The 26,286-nt window shown below is 58.0% G+C and overlaps 1 protein-coding gene across 1 annotated transcript; it reads left to right on the top strand.

Annotated features, from left to right (window-relative positions):
- On the top strand, positions 481-21,153 carry EHD1 (EH domain containing 1). Its single transcript, XM_018043335.1, has 5 exons — positions 481-1,194; positions 4,697-4,794; positions 15,767-16,179; positions 18,595-18,759; positions 19,194-21,153. The coding sequence occupies exons 1-5, from the start codon at positions 791-793 to the stop codon at positions 19,716-19,718; spliced, it is 1,605 nt and encodes a 534-aa protein (XP_017898824.1). The 5' UTR covers positions 481-790; the 3' UTR covers positions 19,719-21,153.

Here is a 26,286-nt window from a genome sequence, read left to right as displayed (position 1 = left end):
CTACTCTCTCAGCTTTCTCCACTACCTCATTCCTGTCTCTCCCTCTCCCAGAGCAGATAAAAGACGAGGGGATGAGAAGGAGTGTCAGGGAAGCAGGGGCGAGAGGAGGCGGCAAGGAAGGGCAGTGCAGACAGGAGGCGCATGGCACCCGGGGTTCTCCCCTGCTTCTGGGGATTCTGAGTGGGAGGAGGAGGGCCGCCCATTGAGGGAGCTGCGGTAGGGCGCGTATTCAGGGTACTGGGGTGTCCAACTGTGAATCTCGCGGGGGAGGAAGACGTTCAGACCCTGGGACCTCCGCGCGCCGCACTCCACCCAGTCGCCTTCGCGACCGCAGCACTTCCGCGAGCCGCCCCCGAAGGGGCGGGGCGAAACAGGTGCGGTTGCCACGGCACCCGGGCCAGGGCGGGGGGGGCGGGGCGCGCAGCGGAGCTAGCGGAGCTCGCGAGATTTGCAATCGGCCAATGAGAGGCGGGGGAGGGGAGGACGTGGCGCGGAGCGCGCGGGCCGGGCTCCTGCTTCCCTCTCCCAGTTCCCTGCGACCCCGAGTGGCGGCGGCGCGCGCGTTCGAACGCGCGGCCGGGCCTTATAAAGAGCGCACGGCTAGGCGCGCGTTCCACTGTGCAGAAGGGCACTCGGCCGGCCGTGCCGTGCGCCTGCGCAGTGCGGGCCGCTCCCCGCCCCCCTGCCCCACCGCCCCCTCAGCCGGGCCCGGCCCAGCCTCGGCTCCGCGTCCTCGCCCGGCTCTCAGCCGCCCCTTTGCCCTGCAGCAGCCAGCCCGGTGTCCAGCAGTATGTTCAGCTGGGTCAGCAAGGATGCCCGCCGCAAGAAGGAGCCGGAGCTCTTCCAGACGGTGTCCGAGGGGCTGCGGCAGCTTTACGCGCAGAAGCTGCTGCCCCTGGAGGAGCACTACCGCTTCCACGAGTTCCACTCGCCCGCGCTGGAGGACGCCGACTTCGACAACAAGCCCATGGTGCTCCTCGTGGGCCAGTACAGCACGGGCAAGACCACCTTCATCCGGCACCTGATTGAGCAGGACTTCCCGGGGATGCGCATCGGGCCCGAGCCCACCACCGACTCTTTCATCGCGGTCATGCACGGCCCCACCGAGGGCGTGGTGCCCGGCAACGCGCTCGTCGTCGACCCGCGGCGGCCCTTCCGCAAGCTCAACGCCTTCGGCAACGCCTTCCTCAACAGGTAGCCCCCCCTCGACCCGGGATGTGGGGGAGGGGGCCGCCGGGGTCCCGACAGTCCAGTGACCGCTGCCCACGCTCTTCTTTGTCCGAAACCCCCGCGAGACCCCTCAGCGACCACTCCCCGGAACTGGGTCCCCTGCCACTTTCCAGAGAAAACCCTTACCAAGGGGGTCTGCGAGTATGTGTCGCCGGCTTCCGCAGCTCTGTCTCCCTCCGCTCCCCTCCCCCGAATTTCCCAGGTTATCGGTTTAACTCGCAACCCCCGACCTTGGCAGATCCCAGACTCCTCACATCCCTCAGGTAGTCTTGGTTTCCACCTCCTTCACTAAGGCTGGGCGCACCTAATTCATTGAGACCAATCTCCCTCACCCCCTCCCTTCAAGGGTCTGTTTCTTAAGTGTTCTGGAAAAATGCAGTGAAACTTTTAGCCATTCACTTTGCTAGTGTGGTGTGCCTCCCTGGAGACCGGTGGTTTGTGGAGGAGGGACGGGGGAGATCTGCTGTGGCCTGCTGAGTTTGGGGCGGCCTGCAGAGGCAGCAGACAGAGGGGAGCACCAGCACTTCTTCCAGGGGCAGCTCTGAAGGGCCTGTGCTGCTGTGAAGGTTTCTGGGGTAAGGGTCTGTGTTGCCAGGCCATAGCCCCTGGAGCCCTAGAATCCCCTGTAAACTCCCTAGGATGTTCCCTAACCTACTTGGGCCTCTGTTTCCCAGTTCAGTGGGTAAATGAGGGTAACCCTGTAAAGGTCTAACCTTCAGGACCCTATGAATGAAATACATCAGCCTCCTCTCTCCGGAGCGCTACAGCCTGGTTCACTTTTTTCTAAAGGAACTCAAGGTCCTGGCTCAATGGGGATTCCAAAATCCGCCCCCCACACCCCCAGGGGACATACCGAAGGACTTCACAAATTGTCTTCTCTGCCAAACTCCATTAGAGGAGTGACTTTACGTGCCTTTCAAAGTCCCTTCTGGGGAGGGGCCTCGGAAGGAATCCCTGACTCTTGCCTTCCAGAAGGTCCCCGCCCTGTGTGATCACATTCCTTTCCAGACACTGTCCAGCCCCACAGGGTAGACCAGCTCGCCCTCGATCCCAGCCAGTGGCCAGGCCAACCTCCGTGTGCAGAGCTGACCTTTTAACCGAGAAGACAGGCTGGCTTCTGTCATTTTTTTGCCTCTTCGGGGCATTTAAACCTGCCTTCCTGTTTCATGGCTTATGGTGTTGGTGAGTCAGGGCCAGAGTAGAGTAAAGCCCTTGGAGTGAGACTCCTGAAGAGGCAGGGTCCTCTTGGCCGGCAGCCCGCCTCAGAGAGATACTGGGGTCTGAGACCTGTGCCTATAGATGGGCAGCTGGCTGTCACCTGGTGGGCGCCATACAGTCTTGTGGGAAGTTTCCCTGCCAGGCTGGGAATTCTGAGCACTCTTAGATCTGGAGAAATTTGGGAGGCTAGAAGAAAGGAGGTGTATTTCCTTCTGCTGGCCTTAGGTATCCATTGTTGATTATGAGAGCAGACCTTTTCTGTAAGAAGTGGATGTATGACCTGTTTTCTGAATTTGGAGACCTAAAGTTTCAGAGCTGGAAGGGATCTTAGACATCATCTCGTTCAGGAAACCGCTGCTCAGGGAGCCCAGCCTTTGACGAGTTCACCACAGAGCAAGTTAATGTAGCGCCCTTGCAGGGCCGACTGTCTGCCTTTGTGCAGCCAGTTACCTCCTCCTGCTGCTTCTCCTTGGGAAAAAAAAAAAAAAAACAGCGGTCAGGAATGCCATGTCGAAGAGAGGTACGCTGACTATCTCTCCTGGTGCCGCAGGATCTCAGAGCCACGCTTTTATTTCCCTCTGCCACCGCTTCATCGCCAGAGGGTCCCAGAATACTAACGACCTCATCACCGGAAGGGGCCTTATCAGCCGAGGGTGGGGATGTGGGTTTGCGCCGGAGCCGAGGCCCGGGCTGTGTCAGCCCGTGTAGTACACCAGCGCCGCCGGCCAGCCGGGGCACACAAAGGGGGCTCTTCACTGGCTGACACAGCCTCTCCCGCACCCTTAAAGAGACTCATTGAGTCATGGACTTGACTTTCCGGCCTCTTCCCCCTGAGTGGCTGCTCTAAGACTCAAGTCAGAGGCAGGGCACAGCCCGGGTACTTGTAACTGGTACTTGTAGCTCGAGATGAAATCAGCACGTCCTTGTTGGTGAGAAAATGGGACGGGACACATCTACACTGCCCGCTCCCTTTCGTGTTTTCGGCCTCACTCCCCGGGCTTTGCAGAGCACCTGATCCGTACAGATGTCAACTCACTGGCTAGGCCTTGACAAGGCCGTTGTGCGTGTGTTGCTTCTCAGAGCCAGCCGAAAATCCTCCCGTTTTGGTTTTCTCTCCGCTGACTCCTCCCCTGGCAGGAGCGCCAGGTTGTGTGTTTATTTACAGCATATGTGCTCTGTTGCTGGCACGGTGAGGATGAGGCCCAAGCTTTCTTCATCCTGAGGGTCAGCTGCTTCTGCTCGGTTGTGCCTGCAGGCAGCACCTCTTGCCCCCGGCCAGCCGCCCCTGGCCTGTGGGCTGCGGTCCCTTAGGGGGATGGGGCCACAGAGAGAAGCTAATCTCCTCAGATTCCTAGACAATGGGCCCTTTTCTAGAAAAGTACCTTTTCTAGAGAAGTGTTTAGAGGACTTCTCTGTGTCCAGTCAAGAATCTCTGGTATCAGATGGGACAGTCCTTCCGGGCTGTTTTGAGCTCGGTGGGAGCTCGGGCACACAGAGCTGAGCCCTCGCCCGCGACTCTGTGGCTTCATTCTTCCCCGATCTGCTTTGACTTTCAGAGGATTTGGTGTCCGTGCTTCCCTGCCCCACCATCCACCAGCCTGTGTGGTCCCCTGGCTGTTGCTGGCTGCCCACCGCAGTCCTTTCACCCAAGCAGCTGGGTGGAAGGGAGGGCTGGCCCCAGCAGGTATAGGAAAGGACCATCTCTCTCGGTGTGTGGAAATTTAGCCAGGTGGTTGAAAATCTGAATACGCAATTCCAAGGTCCCGGTTGTCACTCTTTCCCTTCCTTCTGGATTTGAATGGTGCCTGAAGCTTGTGCGTGCAGTTTTCGCTAACACGTCAGCAACTTGGAAGTTGAACTCTCGAACTCTGGGGGGAAGAGCTTAGTGAGGGAAGTGCTGATGTGGGTCAATTGGAGCCTGCTGGTTGGATTCCCAGTTAAGACAATACGAGCAATCTGCTGGCCATCCTGGAAACTTCTTTCTGGCCACACGGTGTGCAGGATCTTAGTTCCCCTACCAGGGGTTGAACCTGTGCCTGCAGTGGAAGTGCAGCATCCTCAACACAACTGTCAGGGAGTTCCCACCCCTGGAAACTTAAGGCAGTAGAGAAACCTCCTTTGGGTTCCTTGGCTTCTGAAAGGGAAGCCAGAGGCAGAGATGAGGGAGTTCAGAAATCACTGCTGTTTCACCCAGAGCAGCGATAGCCGAATCTTGACCGCACTCTTCCGGGCTCTTGCTCTCGTGCAGGTTCATGTGCGCCCAGCTGCCCAACCCGGTCCTGGACAGCATAAGCATCATCGACACGCCGGGGATCCTGTCTGGAGAGAAGCAGCGCATCAGCAGAGGTAAGCAAGCTCTGACACAGCTCGGGATGCCCGGTGTCACCAGACAGCTTCCATCTGACGTCAGGGACACGGCCCAGAGGCTACCCAGGTCTCTCCCAGCCTGAGTGAGAACCCTTTTCCCATCAGCCTTGCTATCTGCATGGCGGCTCCCTCTGCTGAGGTTATAGGCACTGTCAGGGTAAGATGACAGCCAACTGTATGTGGTTTTCAAGCTTCCCAGCCTCTGGGGCCTTCTGGAAAGGAGGACAGGATCCTGGCTGGCTGTGAGGTCCAGGTACTCCAGTCAGCATTGCTGCTCTGAATGAGCCTCTGGTTCCCCTGGGGCGCATTCACCTTAGTTTGAAGCGTTGCCTCCCAGAGGTGGATAAATTCCTAGCGAGTCCAGCAGGACTGTGAGAGAACAGTTTGACTTAAAAGAGCGAGCCAAAAGGACAAGCTGGCAGGGATCTGTTAAACATTTTGGGCTGTGGAAACATGTTTGAATTTGCTTCAATACTGTTCATCAGCAGCCTCCCTGGGTGCCGCGCGTGGTGGTAAGGTGTGCGTGCTGAATATTAGTGCACCAGGCCCATTTTAGTTGTGTAAACTCCTGTCTCAACTTCGCCAAGCTTTTCTAAACATCTGGTTCAGGATGTGCCTGAACTGGGTTATATTTCTGCTGCTGCCTCTTTCTGTAGAAGGGAGGGGAGCCTCGGGGTCTGAGTGCTTTCTGGGAGGAGCATGGGGGCCAGCTCGGAGCAGAGCCTGCAGCTGCAAATGCAAAAGTGAAACAGGATCAGCCTCAGAGGGGGGTGAGGACAAGTGGCCAGATTTGTTTACCATTAACTAGCAGACCTCTCCTGTCTCTCCCCCTTCCCCAGCGGGCTGCCTGGCATTAGTGAGCTTCACAGCAGAAGCCAGCAGCCTGAGATTTGGGAGGCAGTGTGTCTGTGAGGGGGTGGGGGCCCTGTTTTCAGTGCTGAGAAAGCCTGCTGCTCCTTTTTTTTCCTGGCTTGTGGGCCCCTGTCGATATGGGATTGCATCAGAACATGCTGAAACTGCTCTCTTATCTCTCCATCTGGTTTAAACTTTTAGGTTTTCCACCCCTGATGATAGTCACACATCTAGGGGTTCAAGAGAGCAGATTTGGGGGCCTCTTTGAAAGTGGCAAGGGCCAATTTTTTCTTTCTTATTGCTGTTATTGTTCCAACCTGATTTTAAGAAAATGCCCGATAAACAAGGCTATTGTCATTTGCCAAAACAAGCCTTGAGTATCTGATTAAGTTACTCTTAAAGAAAAAGACCCACAAAAGAGGATTTCTTCTCCATCTCCTTCCAGGACTGAGCTTCCCTGGGGGAACTTTCTTTGAGGCTCTGTAGAGTTCTTCCTTTAATGGCCTGAGGGAGTAGGCGGGGCGGGGGTCTCCTGACTGGGGGCTGTCAGGTCAGGTTGGTCAGTTGATGTGAATGCATTTTTGGATAAAGGGTAATACTAGCTTGTAAAAAGGGCTTCCAGTGCCTCTGCAGTAAAGAATCTGCCTGCAGTACAGATAGCAGCAGGAGACACAGGTTTGATTCCTGGGTCAAGAAGATCCCCTGGAGGAGGGCATGACAACCCACTTCAGTATTCTGGCCTGGAGAATCCCATGGACAGAGGAGGCTGGCGGGCTACAGTCCATAGGGTGGCTCAAAGTTGGACATGACTAAAGTGACTTGGCACGCACGCACACATCTTCCCCAAGCGCCACCTCTTCAGGTATTTAAAGAAAAGCATTTAGGGTTCTTGTGGCCCCTGTTGTCTCCTGAAAGGGAACTCGGAAACAGCAGTTTCCCACCAGTGCTGTGAAATTCCCCTGCTGGGCAGTTTTTGAAACTTCAGGCAGGGGCTTTAGAGCTCAGCTGACTGAGGAGCTGGGCACGTCTGCCTCTCTCTCGTTCTTTCCCGTATCTATTTACTTGGCTGTGTCGGATCTCCAGTCGCAGTGGCAGGCTCTTCAATCTTCGCTGGGGCATGCAGTCTCCTTGCGGCGTGTGAGCTCTAGTTCCCTGACCAGGGATCAGAGCCAGGCCCCCTGCATTAGGAGCGCAGAGTCTTAGCCACCGGACCACCGAGGAAGTCCCATGGGTATCTGTCGTGCTGCACAGGGTGCCCTGGCGCTGCCTGCAGGGCTGTTTCCCTCCCTGCTCCCCTTCCCTCCGCTTCCTCACCCCGTCCGTAGAAAGGTGGGCAGTGGTGTCTGGACTTGTTGGCTGCAGGACAGGCACCGAATGGGTCCTCAGCGTGCTCTGCAGTCCGGCGGCCTGCGTGTTCCCGGGGACCAGGCCGCCCCGGCCCACCTGGTGCCCATGCATGTGGCAGATACTTGGAGGAAGACGCTGGCAGGAGACTGCTGTATTTCCCCATCATGGGCAGGAAGGAGGAGGTTGGCTTACAGATAAGTGCATCACTTTGACTGAAGGCGGGCTGTTCTCCTGTGAGGGATCCAGCTGGTTTTATCCGCTGTTTCTTTCCCTCCGTAACTCTAGTGGTCTTAAAGTGTTCTACTAAAAGTTTTGGGCTTCCCATGTAGCGCTAGTGGTAAAGAACCCACCTGCCAGTGCAGGAGACTTCAGAGACATGGGTTCGATCCTTGGGTCAGGATGAGCCCCTGGAGGAGGGTGTGGCAGCCGCCTCCAGTATTCTTGCTTGCATACTCCCATGGACAGAGGAGGCTGCGGGGCTATATTCCATGGGGTCGCACGAAGTTGGACACAACTGAAGCGACTTAGCGCACACTAAAAGTTACCAAGTTGGGATTTACTGCGGGCTACGTTTGGGGTCAGCGTTTTATCAGTGGAGAAAGGCCATTGGACTGGACCTCTTAGATGTGCTGGGTGTGGCCTCCGGGGTGGTGTCCTCCAGGTGGACACGAAAGCGGTTGGCTTCCCCTGGGAGACCCCATTCCTCTGTCACCGCAAAGGTCCGTGTCCCCCGGCAGAGGGAGTCAGGGGAGGGCAGTGTGTTCCAGGCTCCCCAGTGGCCACCCCTTGCTCCCGGTGCCGACAGGGTGGAAAGCAGGTGTTTCCCTCTCAGAAAGATCAGGTCCACAGCACACATGGGTCCCAGGCAGGCGGCAGGCGTTTCTGTGGTCTGCTGACCTCATTCCCTGGAAGTCGAGCAGCCTTCTGGAGGCTACAGTTGGCGTCACTTATTGCATTTACCTCCAGTTCCCACCCTGTTGGCCTGGCCCCTCCTGACTTTTCCCCTTTCTGAACGGTGCCTAGTGTGTGCAGGAAATACTGGGTGGGGAGATAAGAGGTGGGGCCCGAGCAGGCCCAAAGCGGTCAGGACCCAGCCCAGGCCCTGCAGGAGATGCCTGAGAAGTCCTGCAGGGAAGAGTAGGGGCCTCTGGGGGTCTTGGGCTGCCCCCTCACCCCCTTGTGCTAATCTCCTGAGTGCCTCAAGATAAAGTGCTCTTGTGTCAGCGGACAAAGGTGACCTGCGGGGCCAGCATTCATTCTTGGGTGCTGCCCGTGTGACTGATACAAGGCATTCCAGAGGGCACATGGGGCCCGCGGGGCTGGTGCCCGGGGCTCCCAGGCTGCTGGCTGCCCGCACAGTCAGGCAGGGCCTGGGCAGGAGTGGGTCTTCCCATGCTGGTCCTCCATGGGCAGCGGAGGGCGGCGCTGGGTGGAAGCAGAGGCCGGGGCAGGGCGCCCCCGCCACTGTCATGGCAAGGCTGGGAGCTGAGCCATAACTTTGGTGCCTTGGTGGCCCCCGCCCCCCTCCGTGGGAGTCGAGTCAGCAGGGACCAGTCGTTTCAAGTTGCATTAGGGGATGGAGTTCGGCCGGCCAGTGTCTGCTTTCTGCTTGACCTCTGCCCTAGGAACCAGCACCGCTCGCCGGCTGCCGCAGCTGCCTCTGTTAGGAAGTCGCCGCTCTTCAGATGAGGAAACGGAGGCTTAGCAGCATTAAGCAGCCTAAGAGGACACGCACCAGCACGTGCTGGCGCTGGGATTCGAACCCAGCAGAGGCTTCAGTGTGCGGGAGGCCGGCACTCTGGGCTGAGGAGTTCCGAGAGCATGGCTCTGACGAGCCCTGGGCCCTGCTGTGCCGGCCTCAGCTCCCGGAATGCGCAGGGTCCACTGTGCTTCTCTCCCCACTTGAGACCAGATTCCGAGTCCAGAAATGGGCCTCAGCCTCAGGGCTTTGAACAGCAGTGCTGAGATTTTTTTTTTCTGCTCTTTTTTCCGCTCCCTATTCTCTGCCTCCAGTAGAAATCCGCCCCCGCCCCCAGCCGTCCATGGACAGGACCTGAGAGCCCTGGCTAAGGCTGGGTTCTCACTTGCTCCCTGCTAACTGTCCCTGGATCCCAGCCTCTAGCTAAGCTCAGGAGCCATCCCTGGAGCCCCCTGACCACAGGTGGCCTTTCCTGCTGCCCTCTCCTGAGAGGCCCTGGCTCTGAAAGCTCACCAGGTTTTCTGTAGCCTGTAGAACGGCTCCGTGAGCCTCGAAGCCTCATGAGAGGCCGAGTACTGCATCCCTGCTAGGGCCCTAAGGGCGGGGTGCGGGGGGGCGGCGGCGGGTTGCTGCATCCCCCAGGAGCCATGTCGATAGAACGCAGAACCAGCCTCCCGGTTCTCATCAATGGTCACAGGAATCTGCACGTGTTAAGCTTCTGCCCTAGCGCCCACTGCCCAGTTCAGTGTTCCACAAATGTCAGCTGAATAAAAATACACTGAAAAACCCAGGGATTCCCAGACTGATGAGAAAGGCCTTTCTCTGAAGAACATCCCGAGGAGGCTGGAGGAGGGGAAGCACTGACTCAGCAGGGACTTCCCTTCAGACTCCAGGACCTCCTCTGGGGGCCTGGCTTCAGCACAGCTACCTCCTCAGGGCCTTCCTCTCACTCCCCCACCACCCCCGCCCCCCACCCCTGTCCAGCTTTTGGCTTCTCTGCCCACGGGGGAGTGGGACCAGCCCATTCTGGAGCCCCACCTGTTCCCAGACAGCTGCCTGCAAATGTTCAGTTTATATTTGGGGTACGAGGCATTCTTCACACATTAGAAGTCGTTGCCCACACAGCCATCGGAATTTGAGCTTCTTGGGCCCAAAATACAAATCCTGTGAGTAAGAGATTGCAAACATTTACGGAGCGCTTAGGGCGGGTCAGGCACTCACTCACATCACAGTGAAACTTGCCACCTTCACGTTGCAGGTGAAGAAATGGAAGCTCAGAGAGTAGAAGGTCCAGGCCTTTCTCCAGAGTCCATCCACCCTTTCCCACCCACCCCCCCGCACCTGCCCCTGTTCTTTGTTGCTTATTTCTAGGCCAGACTTATTGAGGTCTGTTACATATGATAAAAATTCAGCCAAGGCAGCAGTTGTATAGCCACTGCCGCCATGACCGAGACACAGAGTTTCCATCGCCCCCAGAAAGTTCCCCGCACGCCTTTGTAGACCCTCATCTACATCCCTCGTCAGGCAACCACTCATCTTTGCCCCAAGGTTGTGCCTTTCCAGAAAGCCATAGACGGAGTCGTACAGAACAAAGCCTTCAGTGCCTGTCTTCTTGCGCTCTGCGTGTGCTCCCGAGCCTCATCCGCCTCTGAGAGCCTGCAGTTCGTTGCTTTCTGTAGCTGTTGCATCCTGGGGTGTGGATGTACCGAGCTTGTCCTCCATCCTCCTGTTGAAGGGCATCTGGGTTTCTGGTTTGGAGCAGTTTTGAATAAAGCTGCTGTAAACGTTCGTGCAGAGTGCTAATTTTAATTTCTCAGTTCTCAAGGCATGTGGGGTCTTAGTACCCTGACCGGGGATCAAGCCACTGCCCCGCGGTGGGAGTGCCGAGTCTTAAGCCCTGGACCAGGGAGTCCCGGTTTCTCAGTCTCTTCGGGTAAAGGCCTAGCCTGGGGAGGCCCCATCCTCCCAACCTCTGTGCCCTTCCCTCAGGATCTGTAGCCCCAGAGAACGCTGAACAAGTCCTCACGGTGTGTACTCCTTGCTCTTTAATCTCTCGTGTCCTCCTGCGCCCCTTCCTCCTGGCCCCAGCGCGGGTTAGCCATGTGTGATGGGAGCTGTGGCAAGAAACGCCGAGGCCCACGCAGCTTGAATGGCAGGAAACAAAAGTTGACTGGAGACAAACCCTCTATTGTTTGCGTTCTAGAAACTTCTGGAATATCTGAAGCAGCTTTCCCCCCAGCTACTGGAACTACCTGTGTTTGGAGGGTGCTGGGCTGGGACGAGGCTGAATCCCAACTCTTCCCTCTTCACCTCTGTGCCAGAGGGTGGGGAGCAAGACTCTTGACTGGAAGGCAGACCCCGTCAGGAGGGAGCCAGCGCCACAGGGGCAGAACCCCTGGGCAGCTGGGGCCTGCAGGAGGCTCGCTGGGGACTGGGCCAAGGCCAGAGCGGCAGGCTGGGGCCTCCTGTCTATATGACCCATGTAAGGTATGCATGAAAGAGGCAGTCACTCAGTCGTGTCTGACTCTTTGCGACCTGATGGTCTGTCCATGAAATTCTCCAGGCAAGAATACTGGAGTGGGTTGCCATTCCCTTCTCCAGGGGATCTTCCTGACCCAGGGATCAGACCCTGATCTCCTGTGCTGCAGGCACATTCTTTACTGTCTGAGCTACAGGAAGTCTGAAATATGCATAGCACACGCTTTACCATTTCAACCATATTTTAAATGCACAGGTCAGTAGCTTTAAGTACGTTCCCATTGTTGTACAAACACCACCACCATCTATCTCCTCCATAACTTTCTTCCTCTTCCCAAGGGGAAACTCTGTCCTCATTAAAGTACAGCTCCCCTCCCCATCTCCAGCCCCTGGCCCCCACCATTCCACTGTCTGTCTGTGAGTTTGACTTGAGGCGCTTCATACTGGTGGAATCGTCCCCCGTGACCGGCTTGTTTCATCATTTCATAATGTCTTCAAGGTCCCGGAACTTCCTGAGCCAAGCTTGTCTCTTATCAGCTCTGGCTTTTGCTCACACTGCAAGCTCAGCCCTTTCTTTCCAGCTCTCCCCCCGGCTGTGTGGTCTGTGTCCTTTGTGGGTGGCGGCTCCCCCATGACCATCCCTCCTGAGATGCACGAGCCTGCAGCACAGTGTCCACACTGGTGTGTGGAGCGTGATGGTCTCCTCACTGGGCGCGTGTGTCTTCCTGCTTCTGCTTGGGTTGCTGTGTGTTAGGCCTGATCCTGCCGCCAAGGCTGACCTCTAGGATGTCCCAGAGCCTGGAGGCTCAGTGCCTGGGGCAGTGTTGGGGATGGACGGCTCCACTCTGGACGTGTCCCTGGTCCCAGGACTTGTCACCTCCCGCTGAGCCCCTTGGGACAGAGCGCAGACTCAGTCGCTGCTCTCAGCATCCCCGATGTGGGTCGGTCCAGCCCTCGGTGCCCGTGGAGACAGGCTGAGGTGTTGGGGGCTCCTGCTGTGGCCGCAGCCACGTAGTAGGATGTGGTCCTCCACCTGCGATGACGTCTCTCGAGTCTGAGCATTGAGACCCTGTGCGTGACCTGTGAGCGTGCTTGGCCAGCCACCAGGTCTCTCTCACCAAAAGTGTGAGCACTTTCCATATAAACAGGAAATTTCATTCACCTGCAAAAAAATGGGCTTCTTCGCTCTGTTGGCTCCAACTTGAGATGTCGGCGAGTAGCTGGGTTTGCAGGCAGGGCCGCGCTCACTCTGGGTGGGGCTGGTGGACCTGGTGCCTCATTCAGAGGTGGTTGCTCCTCCTCCTCTCGTCTTCCTCCTGCTTTCTCTTCCTCCTCCTCTCCCCCCATCAGCTCCCCCGACCCCCCACCACTGGGGGACTGGAAGAGTGAGGCCAAGCTGGGTGGAGTCCGGGGGTGACCTCAGCTCCCCGCATGCAGTCCTGAGTCCCAGGCCAAAGCTAACTGGGCCTCGAGCCCAGCCCAACAGGGAGCCCCTTTCCCAGCAGCTCGGTTTTGGCATCGCCGCCTCCCCAGCTGTGGGACTCGGGTCGTTTGGACTTGCGGTGGTCTGAGGACGAACAGTGTGCCGAGGCGAGAAGGGGGGGGCCTCCATTTTTTCTGAGAGGGAGCAGCCCTTCAGTCCTGAGTCATCGCCTTCTCAGCACTGGCCTGCTGTTCCCAGAGCCGGCCATAAAAGGCGGTGGCCTCGAGGCTGGGGCCGGCCTGCTCCCCATTCCTCCAGGGCCCTGGGGACCTTGTACTTTGGAGCCTGCAGCCTGGCGGTGGCGGGCGGCGGAGCGACCCGGCCCTTGCCCCCTGCCTTCCTACACCGTTTGAGTGCAGGGAGTCTGGTAGCCTGGCTGTTCCTTCATCTGCACGGCCCCTGGAAGCCTGATGTCTCCACTGCCCAGGCTTAAGTTCACTTTCACAGGGGCTTTGCTGCCCTCGACTCCACCTCACTCCCACCCTGTTCCAAAACCGGAGGGGGTGGGCGGGTGGAGCCTCCCATCAGAGCATCCTGGTTCCCCACCCTGTCCTGTGGCGGGAACGGGTTGCCCTGGCCAGGCTGCGAGCAAAGTTGCCGGAAGCTGTGCATTTGGGGTTTCCCTGAAGTTTCGGTGTCTTCCCACAGGGATCAGTGCCGGCCTCTGGCCTTCGAGCCAGGCTGATGATTTGTCGCCCTTGGTTCCTGATCAGTGATGCACCCCAGTGACTCAGAAGCTCGTTCCGGGGGGCCTCTCCCCGGCCTGAGCCTGCCCGACCCGCATTCGGTGCCGGGGCCTGTGCTAGGAGCCCATGTGGTCTGAGCTTAGGAGAAGGAATTGTAATTTGACTGTTACAGATGAAAAGAAGTGTAACTCAGAAGTTAAGAACTTGGGGGTCACAGAGTCCGTGGCCTGAGCCGGGAGTGGACTCCAGGGCTTCCTTACTAAGGGCCTGCGTTGTCTCTGCGTGTCCAGATGCATAGGCCTGCGTGGCTGCTGCTTTGGGCGGGCAGACAGCCCTGGAGCCCGTTTGAACTGGGGGCCGGGCAGCCGGAATGTGTGTCTAACCAGGCACAGCTTCACCGCTGGCACGCCCCACACGGCCCGGTTTATCTTAAAGCATCCCCCGCCCCTGGGGAGTGTTCTGGCTGGAGGGGAGGCGGCCCACGAGACTGGACTCACGTTCAGCCTGGGAGGCTTGGCAGGAGGGCTCAGCCCACGCCTTACAAGAAAGCAGGGAGGATGCCCTCTCTGTGGCACCCTGAGTCACTCTGGGCCTTTTGTTGACACTTGGTCCTTTCCTTTGCTCTCCCCCTCTGCCTGCTCTTCTTCTGCTTCCTGCTGTCTAGAGAAGGCCTGTTTAAATCTCAGCCTGGTCGGGGTTGAGGAGTGTGGGTGCAGCTCTGCAGTGGAGAGGGGGCTGGTTTTTGGCCTGTTTCCGGGCAGTGTCCTAGGCCCTTCTGTACAGGGGTGCTTTCTCCGGCACCTTCTCAGGGGCGTGGCTGTACTCTGGGAAGGACATAGTGGTTCCTAGGAGGGCCGGCCGGCATTTGGGGTAGCCTCTGGCCAGCAGGCGAGGAACCAAGGGGCCTTGCCCGGAGTCACGCAGAGAGCGGCGCTCAAACGCTGGGACCCAGGCTTCCCAAAGACTCTGGAGCCCTTGTTTCCATGGTCTTCCTACCACTCCTTAGTATGCCTAAAAGATAAGCAGAATTTTTACTTCTTCTGGGAACGGTACAGGTAGAAGCATTTTGAGGTGGCGTAATTGTCAAAATGTGTTACAATTAAACGGTACAGGTAGAAGCATTTTGAGGTGGCGTAATTGTCAAAATGTGTTACAATTAAACCACTATTGGAGAGACTCACAGATCCATTGGCTTCGATGAGGCATCTGATAGTTTGTGTGAAATACGATAGCGCTGTATTCCAGCTCCTGTCCTCACACCTGCATTCCAGGCCTCGGGGAGGGAGACGAGGAAAAAGGGCTGGTGCACCTTCTCGTGGCTTGTTCATTTCTGCAGTAGAGAGGCTGGGAAATTCCGTCTGAAGCTGGGGGACTGGGAATTGAGCTGAAACCAGACGGTTCTGTCAGCAGTGCAGCCGCAGACCAACAGCATTAATTGTTGGTGGGAAACAGCACAGAATAGAGTTGGGAACTGGGGCTCAGTCCAGCCGATTCATTTTAGAGGGGGAAGTGGTTTGCAGCACTTCATAGGTTTATAGAGCAAAGGTCAGCAAATATTTTCTCTCAGGGTCAGAGTGTTCAAAATTATTGGCTTTCCAGGCCTCGCGGTCTCTGCCACAGCCAGACTGCTATCGTAGCACAGAAACAGCCAGAGACAGTACAGGCGAGCAGGCTGTTCCAATAAAACTTTATGAAACAGGTGGAGGGCCACATCCGGCCCCTGAGCTGTAGCTTGCCAGCCCCTGTTGTCGAGAATGAATGACACTCCTGCAGCACACGGAGCCCGGCACGGAGCCCTGGGCCAGCGGCAGCCGCGGGTCTTCCTGCTCTTGACTGTGGCTGCCGTGCGGCGCGCCCAGCTGGGAGCACCCAGGTCTGTTCTCACCGCCCCGTGCTGCTCGGTCCCCTCCTGGCTTTGCCATAGTTGTACCCACTTTAGGACTTGGACTTCATGAGTTTCTTCCCATTGTTCGGGCTTTATTTTTTTCTATTCCATTATTATGGGCTTCCCTTGTGACTCAGCCAGTAAAGAATCCGCCTGCAGTGCAAGAGACCTGGGTTTGATCCTTGGGTTGGGAAGATCCCCTGGAGAAGGGAAAAGCTGCCCACTCCAGTGTTCTGGCCTGAGAATTCCATGGACTGTATAGCCCATGGGGACATGACTGAGTGACTTTCACTTTCCATTATTTGTTTGAAAGCACCTGTTAGTGCCAGAAACTACATGGAGGAGGGCTTACAGTGGTGGGTCCGGAAGTAGGGGGTGCCTGACTGACCCACTGCCTTCAGGGTGCTGTGCTGTCCACAGGAGTCCCTTCTGGAAACTTAGGGTGAGAAGTGCCAGGCCAAGTCAGAGATGGGAGCCATCAGACCCCCAGGGTCCCTGACTCACCCTTTCTTTTCCGGCAGGGTATGACTTCGCGGCTGTCCTCGAGTGGTTCGCCGAGCGGGTGGACCGTATCATCCTGCTCTTCGACGCCCACAAGCTGGACATCTCTGACGAGTTCTCGGAGGTCATCAAGGCCCTCAAGAACCACGAGGACAAGATCCGCGTGGTGCTGAACAAGGCCGACCAGATTGAGACGCAGCAGCTGATGCGGGTCTACGGGGCCCTCATGTGGTCCCTGGGGAAGATCATCAACACCCCCGAGGTGGTCCGGGTGTACATCGGCTCCTTCTGGTCCCACCCGCTCCTCATCCCCGACAACCGCAAGCTCTTCGAGGCCGAGGAGCAGGACCTCTTCAAAGACATCCAGTCTCTGCCCCGAAACGCCGCCCTCAGGAAGCTCAACGACCTAATCAAGCGGGCGCGGCTGGCCAAGGTAGACCCGGGGGGTTGGCGGGGGGCGGCCGCGGGCCAGGGCGCTCTGGGGCGGCCGCTCGGGCCCCTGGGGCTGGATGCCCCAGACCCAGCCCTGCACTCACTGGCCACACCGTGCCATGTCTCGTCTGAATCTGTCCTCTTGTGCACCCATGGGTGCAATCTCTTCCTCACTGAGATTCTTTTTAACACATAAACATCAAAACAAGAAGATGCCACTCTACTGAGGGGCGGCCTGGGGAGCCGCTCGAGGCCTCATCGGCTGACCCCCCAGGCCTGCCCAGCACTGAGTGCCTGCAGCACGTGCCGGGTGCTGGGGAGGCAGTGGGAACTGCCCGGTTCCCAGCCTCCAGCATTTGTCCACCACACGGGAGAGCAGAGGACGAAAAGAGAGCACAGTTTATTTGTATCGTCTTAGTTGCTACGGAAGCAGGTGGCTGGGAAGCTGTCCTGAGGAGGGTGGACCAGACTCGGGGGGACCTGGGCGGGAAGTGATGCTTCAGCTGGAACAGGAGGTAGTTCATGGAGAATTGGGGTGTAGGCCTGCAGGCCCAGGGAGGCCACTGAGTGGCCTCTGCCCCAGAGGCCTTGCAAACCATCCCTGCCCTCCACGGAAGCTCAGATCTGCGCACAGCATCTGAATTGCTCGAGTTTGGAGCCTCAGTGCCTCGCTGAGCACTGCACAAGCCTCCGGGGTCTGGGAAGGGAGGGTTAATGCTGCCAGTGGGCCCTTCAGACCTCGAGGAGCAAAGCATGTTCCCTGTGTGTCTGTGCTCACACACTCAGTCGTGTCCAGCTCTTAGCGACCCCATGGACTGCTGCCCCCTATGCTCCTCTGTCTGTGGAATTTCCTAGGCAAGAAGACTAGAGTAGGTTGCCGTTTCCTTCTCCAGGGGATCTTCCCACCCCAGGGATGGAACCATGTCTCTTGAGTCTCCTGCTTTGGCAGGCGGACTCTTTACCACGGGATCAATGGCATGTCCCCTTAGGACATATGATTTTTAAAAATGCACGTCATGAGCATCTCCAGGAGCAGGCCCTGTCCTGGGAGAGCTGGGCAGACCCCCAGGCAGTGCTCCTGCCCCCGTGGAGCCGATTGCCTGTGTGTAGCCCAGAGGCTTTGGGGCTCTGTTGTGGGCCAAACACAGTGACTCAGGGCACCCACTGTCTTGAGGCCTGAATTCAGGTAACTCTGAGTACTCCCTGTCCCAGATAATGGGCAGTGACCCATCATCGTTCACCCCTTGGTGTGTCTCCACCCTGGTTACCCAGAGTGCCCCAGGACCAGTAGACTGGAGCTTGCTAGAAGCATAGGTTTCTAGGCCCCACCTCTGCCCTACTGAACCGGAATCTGCATTTGGACACGGTCTCCTGTGACCTACTGTATGCTCAGTTAAGAGGGAGAACCCTGCCCTGGAGGACTCGGGGCTGGGCTAGGAGAACCCCGCCCTGCAGGACTCGGGGCTGCTCAGTTCTCTAGCTGTCTCACTTCTGGAACCTTCCTGATGGTGAGCTGGTTCTGAGATAGGAACCCATTAGAACATCCACATAAGAAGCTCCTGGCCTCAAGGGACAAGTGGTGTCCTGAGCTGAAGAAGAGAGCGGTGAATGGAGGGGGTTGCTGGCCTCCTGTTTCTGGTCCAACTTCTGCTTGATTGCAGGAAAGGACCACATCACCCCCGACTCCCCCCACCACCTGCCCCAGCCTGCCATCCAGCCCCACTCGTGGCAGGGTTCTTGCTCAGCCTCAGGACAGAACGAGGGGCAGGCTTTGGGCCCCTGCCCATTCATCTGCAGAGATGGTGTGTAATGGCGTGGCCCTCGGGCACGTTGAGTCACCCTGCCTGGAAAGCCCCAGCCTCTCCAGTCTCGTCCTGCACCTGCTGTTGTGAGACTGTTTCCTTTTCCTGGACTGAGTCGCTCAGTCTCTGCCAGCCTGTAACAAGCAAAGCTGTGACTGTGACCAACCTGCTGCCCTCAGGCAGTTCTCAGCCAGGTTTCAACCCTGCAGGGAAGACAGGGTCAGGCTGGTGGAGGGGTTTTTCGGGGTGGAGTTGGCAGGTCTGGGAGAAGAGGGCGTGAGGCTGGCTCCGTTGCAGCCCTCCTAGCTGGACACTGCTTGGCAAGGCCATGGGATTGGAGGGCTGTGCTCTCCACAGGCTGCCAGCGTTCCCGCCCGCTGTGGAGAAGGGAAGGGTATACCACCCTAATTGGCAGGATGTGTTAGATATACCTAACTAAGGTTCTGAGTTTAGAATAAAGCCTGAAACATCTGGGAATATCCTTGTGGGAGTTTTCTGATCCTTAGTCATCCCCAAGGCAGTCCTGATGATCATGCCGGGCATAACTTGATCAGGCCATGCCCTGAGATGGTGTCCAGGAAGCACCTCACTCCGCCCCTTCCCTATCTTCACAGGTCCATGCGTACATCATCAGCTCCCTCAAGAAGGAGATGCCCAATGTCTTCGGGAAGGAGAGCAAGAAGAAAGAGCTGGTGAACAACCTGGGCGAGATCTACCAGAAGATTGAGCGGGAGCATCAGATCTCCCCCGGCGACTTCCCCAACCTCCGCAAGATGCAGGTACAGCCACCCCCTCTGCCCTGGGAGCAGGCTGGTGGGGATCGGAATGCGGACAGCTCGGGGCACCGGGGCAGTGATTCTGGAGGGAACCCCGACTCCACGGGTGGGGCCTCCCAAAGTGGAAGCAGCACCCCACCCAATCGGAAGCTGACCCGGGGAGAGGTGGACCCGGGCCGTGACACCTTGCAGGGGAATGTGGTGACTCACCCAGAGGGGTAGGGAGAGGGCAGGGCCGTGCCAGGCACCCCAGCCTCCTCCCAGTTAATTCTTGCCTCAGTCCTGCTAGGAGGGGACTGTTTTTACCTCCAAGACTGAAGTGGTTGGGGCCGTGAGGTGGAGCCAGCTCTCTTTCCTTGGGAACGCTTTGCTGCACCTGCAGCACCAGAGCCCAGGAGGGCTGACCCAGGCCTGTCTGCCCTACCCTGCCCCGACAGGAGCTCCTGCAGACCCAGGACTTCAGCAAATTCCAGGCCCTGAAGCCCAAGCTGCTGGACACAGTGGACGACATGCTAGCCAACGACATCGCCCGGCTAATGGTGATGGTGCGCCAGGAGGAGTCCCTGATGCCCGCCCAGGTCGTGAAGGGCGGTGCCTTCGACGGCACCATGAATGGGCCCTTCGGGCACGGCTATGGCGAGGGGGCCGGTGAGGGCATCGACGATGTCGAGTGGGTGGTGGGCAAGGACAAGCCCACCTACGACGAGATCTTCTACACGCTGTCGCCTGTCAACGGCAAGATAACGGGTGCCAACGCCAAGAAGGAGATGGTAAAGTCCAAGCTCCCCAACACGGTGCTGGGGAAGATCTGGAAGCTGGCCGATGTGGACCGGGACGGGCTGCTGGACGACGAGGAGTTCGCCCTGGCCAACCACCTCATCAAAGTCAAGCTGGAGGGCCACGAGCTGCCCGCCGACCTGCCGCCACACCTGGTCCCGCCCTCCAAGCGGAGGCACGAGTGACGCCCTGCCGCCAGACTCCAGCACCCAGTGCCCAGCAAGGCGGAGACTGGGGGGGCCCGCAGTTCCCAGACCATAAAGGCTGAGCGCTGCTTCCTCAGCTCGCAAAGGAAAAGCACCATCTTTCTCTTAAGGCTGCTCCTGGGGAGGCAGGGGTGACACTCACATGTGAATGATGGAATTTTGTGCATAAGAACTATGGATATTTTTAATATATAACATTAGAGGCAGCGTTCTTTCTTGCCTCCTCCTCCGTCTGGCGGCCCCGTGCACGCAGGGCCTCTGTCCTCCCGTCCTCACCTCCCGAGGCGGGGAGTCGGCCTGGCTTGCCCCTCCTGCAGCTGCGGCCTCTGCAGACAGGGATGCAGGGTCGCCGTTCTTTCAGGCTGAGTCGCTCCTCAGGCCAGTGGCCCCCTCCCCGCCCAGCCCAGCCTCTGCCGCCGCTCACGGGTTCAGGTGGTTCTGTGCCTCCCTCCTTCCCTTCCCGAGGTGCCCTGGCCGCAGGCCCTGCCCTTGCTCCCGCATCCCCCTGACATGGCATCACAGAAGCCAGGCTCGGCTGCCCTTTTTGTGGGGAGTCCAGGGGCTCAGGGGGAATGGGGTGGAGAATGTCTTCCAGAGAAATACGTAAGCTAGCTTTTCTTCTATAAAGTAACCCCTTTCATATTTGACTGAATTTTCCAGTAACTTCCCAGCCACTTGTTCAGAAGCTGTGAGTTTTGTCTCCTTCCCCACACCCCACTCAGGAGCCGTGGGAGGTGGGGTGCGTGTGGAGCACACCCCACTGGAGACCCCAGGGGCGGAGTTCCCTGCTTCACCCTCTCACTTCCCTGGAACATTCTGGCACACCTCCCTGCCCCACTTTGGTGGGCAGCGGGTCCTCAGGAACCTAGTGGGGCTCGGTGCTCCAGCCTGGGTCCAATCTGGCGTCCAGACAGAGACCAGGGACAGTCCAGCCCCTACCCTCTCCCACCTGCCTTCCTCCTGAGGGGGGCTCCACTTGGACGCCCTGAGAATGGCGCCCCCTAGGCTGAGTAGCCAGAAACCCAAGCCCACCGCGGCCAGTGGACATTCCTGCGGGCCAGCGGATGGCCTCCAGGGCTGTGATCGCAGGGCCCCTGAGGCGAGGGCAGCCGGCTTCCCACCGGCACACCCTCGGGGGTCTCAGGGACTCCTTCACTCCGACCTCTGACCTGGCCCACCCTCCCAGTGCTCCTCTCTAGGCCCCCGCTGGGTCCGCGTCCCCAGGAACTGGCCTCGTTACTTGTAGCAGGCCTTGGCCCCCACCCCACACAGTATCAGGAGGATGGAGGCGGATGCCTCGTCGGGAATTCACTGTTGAAGTTTCAGTGGCTTAACCACGCTTGCCCGTGGAGAGAAAAAGCAACTGAAGACACGACTTTTTTTCTTGCATTAAAAAATGTTAAATTGTGTTGAAGCTGGCTTCTGGCTCTGAGATGTCTCTTCCCAGGGCTTGCCCCCACAGTGCCTGCCGGGATGCTGGCAGAACAGCCAGGGGGTGGGGGCCAAGATACCAGCAGAGACAGACTGGCAAGCCCAGCAGGGTTAGGCCTGCAAATGGGGCCAACAATCCCCTTTCCTTGTGCTCAGTGGGGGCTGAGCAGGAATCGTTTATTTGGGGGAAGGATGGGGTGAAGAGGTTGGGAGAGCCTCTGATGACTGGAGACTAGGCTTCCCCCACCCCCAGGGGTTGGGGGAGCAGGTGCCCACGCCCCGGCCCTGACCATGATCTTCACCACATCACCTCCAACCTGGGCTCCGCCCTAGCCATGGACAGACAGGTGGGCGCCCACGGGCACCTGGAGGGGGCAAGCAGACACGGAGCACTGGGCTCTGTGCTGGCCCCAGGGTGATTTAGAGACAGGGAAGGCAGTACTTTGAGGGCAGACCTAGCAGATAACACCAGCAACACAACTACAAAGGGGGGAGCCAGCCAGCGTCACAGATGGGGGACTGTTTGTACCCACAGAGGGGAGGGTGACAAATTGGAGCCGACGCTGAGGAAGTGCAGATTTGAGGTGCAATTGAGGTGGAATCCGCTCCAGGCACATTTGTGGCAAGAGGCAGGATGTGAGCAGGTGCCTGTGGGTTTTGAGGGCCAGGCTGAGTGCTCTGCTCAGAGGGTTGACCCTGAACCTCCTGACCTGGCAGGTCAACATGCTCTGCATTTGACAGCCAAGAACCTGAGACTCAGGGGAGGTTGAAGAGCAAGTGTGGCGGGTCTGCCAGCTCCAAGAGCACGCATACCACTGAGTTTCTGATAGAAAATAACTCTTTAAGAGGAAAAGCAACGCTGACAGGTCACTGCATCCCCCAAAGCCTGCAGTGGTGGACGCAGGCTTGAGAAACCCAGCTTGAAGATTAAACATCACTCAGGCCTGGGATTCTGAAAGCTTTGGGGCAGCCCCTTGGTTTCTAGTCACGTGAGAGGCGGAGATGCTCATCCAAGCTACCAGAGCACAAAAATCAGGACTGACAGGTTCTCTTGTTCCTTGAGTGTGAGACGTGCTGTCCAGCCTGCTCCACCCCTTCACCTCCGGCCTCCTGGGGGCTTCCAACCTTGCGTGTCTCAGCATGGGAGTGCCTATCTGAGGCTTGACCGGGGGCCGAGGGCAGCCCCCAAATTCACGCCCTGGTTTGGGTTTTACGGGTTGGGGGGGAGTCCTCTCCCGGCCATGATGGGGTTCAGGAAGGCCAATGGGTGTGGGCTTTGCCTCCTCCCTGGCTCCCTCCTGGGTAAAAGGCTACCTCTTCAGAGGCTGGACTGGGGTCAGGTTAGGGTTACAGCTGCCTCCTAGCACTCCTGGAGTCAGAAACTTTGGGGGCAGACTGCCCACATGATACCTCAGATCCCAGGGCACCGGAGAGGGAGTCCACCCATTGCCTCCTCGGGGCCCCACACAGCAGCTCTGTTTTATACCTGGAGGTTCCATGTGAGAGCAATCAACAATTTTTCTGCTCTCTAATAAAAAGACTGACCATGATTAACCATGAATCCCACCCAGTGCCCGCCTCTTACCTCACAGGGACTGGTCTGAGGATGTGCCTAAGGCTAACCTTGAGACTATGAGAGGATTAGGCAGCCCACCCATCCATCCAGCACCTTAGGGCACACAGAAAGTGAAGTCGCTCAGTCCGACTCTTTGGGACTCCATGGACTGTAGCCTACCAGGCTCCTCCATCCATGGGATTTTCCAGGCAGTAGTACTGGAGTGGGGTGCCATTCCCTTCTCCAGGGGATCTTCCCGACCCAGGGATTGAACCTGGGTCTCCTGCATTGCAGACAGACGCTTTACCCTCTGAGCCATCAGGGAAGTCCTTTGAACAGGCAGGAGTTCAGATCCCAGCTCTGCCACTTGCTGGGGCTCATCTGTCCTCTCCCAAGTCTGTTTCTTCAGGCGCTGAAGGCAGACAGTGACCCCTGCTTCCCAGAGGCAGGGCCCATGGATACCTAACTTGAGTGGCTGCCTTTGCTGAGCACCTCGGGGAGGCTGATGAGGGTGGGAGTGAGGGTGCAAGGAGCCCAACACCCCACCCAATTCCCAGAACAAAGCAGGCAGGACCCACCCTTCCCTGAAGCAGCTCCCAGACTCGGTGGCGTCTAAGGGCCAGAGCCGGTGGTGGCCGAGGGGACTTGGGCCTGGCTTCCTGTGCGCCCAGAAGGATTGATAATTAGAAAGCCACATGGGGCTGCAGCCGCTGTGGCTGAGGGGCGTGGGAGCCCCTGTGGCGTGTAGGAGCAGCACAGAGAAGGTTTTTGGAAGAAAAGCCAGGATGATGAAATCACCATATGTCCACCCATTTGGAGCGTGGACGTTTCAAAGGATACACCCCTGTTGTGCGGGGGTGGGCGGGGGAGTGGGCCTGTGAGCCTGCCAAGGACTCACTTGTGGACTGGGGACCCTCAACCACACTGTCTGCATCAGCCCCTCCCTCCAAGGCACCCTAGCAAACACTTTTTTTTCGAGGGGGGGCGTCGGGGGCGGGGTGGTGCGTGGAGGCTTGTGGGATCTTAGTTCTGTGACCAGGGATTGAACTTGTGCCATCGGCAGTGAAAGCCCGGAGTCCTAACCACTGGACCACCAGGAATACACACATTTAAGTAAAACTCAGAGTTCTGAGCAGCTGTAAGAACTCTACATGAGCTCCCAACCCTCCAAACACGTTTGTCCTAGAGAGACAAGCCCCAGCCGCCACTGGAGGGCGCTCCCAGTACCACTGGCCGCCCACACCTGAGCTGGAGCCGTTCTCTGTAGCGCACAGACACGGCAATCACTCAACAGTAGGCAGGGCGACAGGATCCCAAGGCTGCCCTTCTTGTTCTCTGGCTCCTGGGCCAGGAGAGGGCGCTGCACTTCCGGCGTGGCCAAGGGCAGGGGTAGCTTGCCATTCTAGTTACCTGCAGGGCATCTGCTGAGAGGTGCTTCAAGGGGTAGGGCTGGGAGAGGCTCATCTCAGTCACCAAGCTGGACCTTGGCCTTGGGGAAAAGGGTGCCACAGATCAGGGTCGGGAGGCCGAAAAAGTGGGTGCGGATGTGAGCCGGAAGCCTGCCTTGTGTCTGGGCCCCTCCCCTTGTGTCTGGGCTATGCTCTGTGGGCGTCAGAAAACCAGGGTTCCCTGCCAGTTGTTTGCACTGGGCTCTTTCTTCGTCCTCTTGGGGCCCTCCCTTATCCAAACTGTCCCTTCTGCCAGGCCTAGGTCATTAAACTGACAGTTTCCTTTTCTAACCATCTAAGACCCTTCTCAGAAGCCTACACGCATCAAGTCCAGCGCAGGCTGGACTTTCCTGTCCCCTGTCCCCAGAGTCTGAGTGCCACGCACTGCCCTTCTGCTGCCAGGCACTGGCCTAGGCCTGGAATCCAGGTAAGGAGCGCCAGCCACCACTCACCTCCCCAGCCTCAAGGTAGCAATCTGTTAATGAGGGGGAGGGCATTGTTAACTCCCTGCTTCTGGCAGGGCCCTAGTGAAGATAACATCCACATTCACTTTGAACTGCTAAGAAGCACCATAGGAATGCAAGGGCTGCTGCCCCCAGGGCTGCGTGAGAGCTAATGCCAGCACTCCAATGCCAAGGGCACTCAGAGGGGAGAGAGGTTATGTGGGGAACAGTTGGCCCTGCAGGAGGCAGTGACCAGAGTGTCGGAGATGGCAGAGCTCTCCTGCTCAGACTCCCTCCTCCGTGGAGCACCCACCTGCTGGTCCAGGGTCCTTGCCACACACAAGGTCAAAGAACAGATCTGCTGGGCAAAGTGGGCCCACGTGCCAGAGCTGTTTCTGACAGCAAGGGAGGACTGGCTGTTTGTCGAGGCCAGAAGAGGGGTTCAGACACAGAATGAGTCTTGAGGGGCATTCTGGCCTTACAACTGCAAAGGAATGGACAGAGTCAGACCCGATCCCCTTTCATGGACAAGGAAACTGAAGCTTGAAACAAGGATGTAACAAAAAAGCGAATACAGGACCAAATAGAATCATGTACCTGATGGGCGGGGAGTCCCCAGTGCCAGGCCCCATGAAAACCCCAGCAGAACTCAGGTTTTGCTGTCTGGGGCTCAGTTTTTCCCTCTGCTGTACTGTGGGGATGGAGTCTGAAGTGCTGGGGGATGGACTTGTTTGAGCCGGAGTGAGCTAGACCCAGAGGCCTCACCTCACGCTGGCCCTTGAGTGCTGACCCCTGGGGGCCACAGTGGAGGTGCGGGGATCAAGGTGTCCAAAAGGGGTCAGAGGAGGAATGGCCCATCTTCTACCTAGGACCCTCGCCCTGTCTGTGTCTTCAGTTCAGTTCAGTCGCTCAGTCGTGTCCGACTCTTTGCGACCCCATGGACTGCAGCACGCCAGGCTTCCCTGTCCATCACCAACTCCCGGAGCTTACTCAAACTCATGTCCATCGGGTTGGTGATGCCATTGTCCCCTTCTCCTCCCACCTTCAATCTTTCCCAGCATCATGTCTTACTCCCCAGGAAATGGAACTTGGTCCTGTCCTGAGCACCAGGCCCTCCTCTGGTCTCTGGCTCCCCCCTGTGGCTACAGAGGGTGAGAATCCCTCCTGGGAGCCCTTCCCCGGCCCTGGCCTTTAAGGAAGCCTAGCAATGGCAACCCACTCCAGTACCCTTGCCTGGAAAATGCCATGGACGGAGGAGCCTGATAGGCTGCAGTCCATGGGGTCGCTAAGAGTCTGGCACAACTGAGCGACTTCACTTTCACTTTTCACTTTCATGCATTGGAGAAGGAAATGGCAACCCACTCCAGTATTCTTGCCTGGAGAATCCCAGGGACAGAGGAGCCTAGTGGGCTGCCATCTATGGGGTCGCAGAGAGTCAGACACGACTGAAGTGAGACAGCAGCAGCAGCAGCAGAGGCCTGCCTTAGGTGAGAGCCAGGAGTGCTCAACACGGCCTCTGATCTTTGTCCCCTGCCCCATCCCGGGAGACACAGAGGCAATGACAGCATCCTCAGATTTGGGTTTGAATCCTGGCTACCCTTCCCCCACCTGACTGACTTGGGAGAGACAGACCATTGCACAGACCTTGGCCCTGCCCCAGGGCAGGTCTC

Source organism: Capra hircus, chromosome 29 (assembly GCF_001704415.2).
Source record: "Capra hircus breed San Clemente chromosome 29, ASM170441v1, whole genome shotgun sequence".
NCBI lineage: Eukaryota > Metazoa > Chordata > Mammalia > Artiodactyla > Bovidae > Capra > Capra hircus.
Note: the sequence above shows the minus strand (reverse complement) of the source record. Positions and strands in the feature narration are given on the sequence as shown.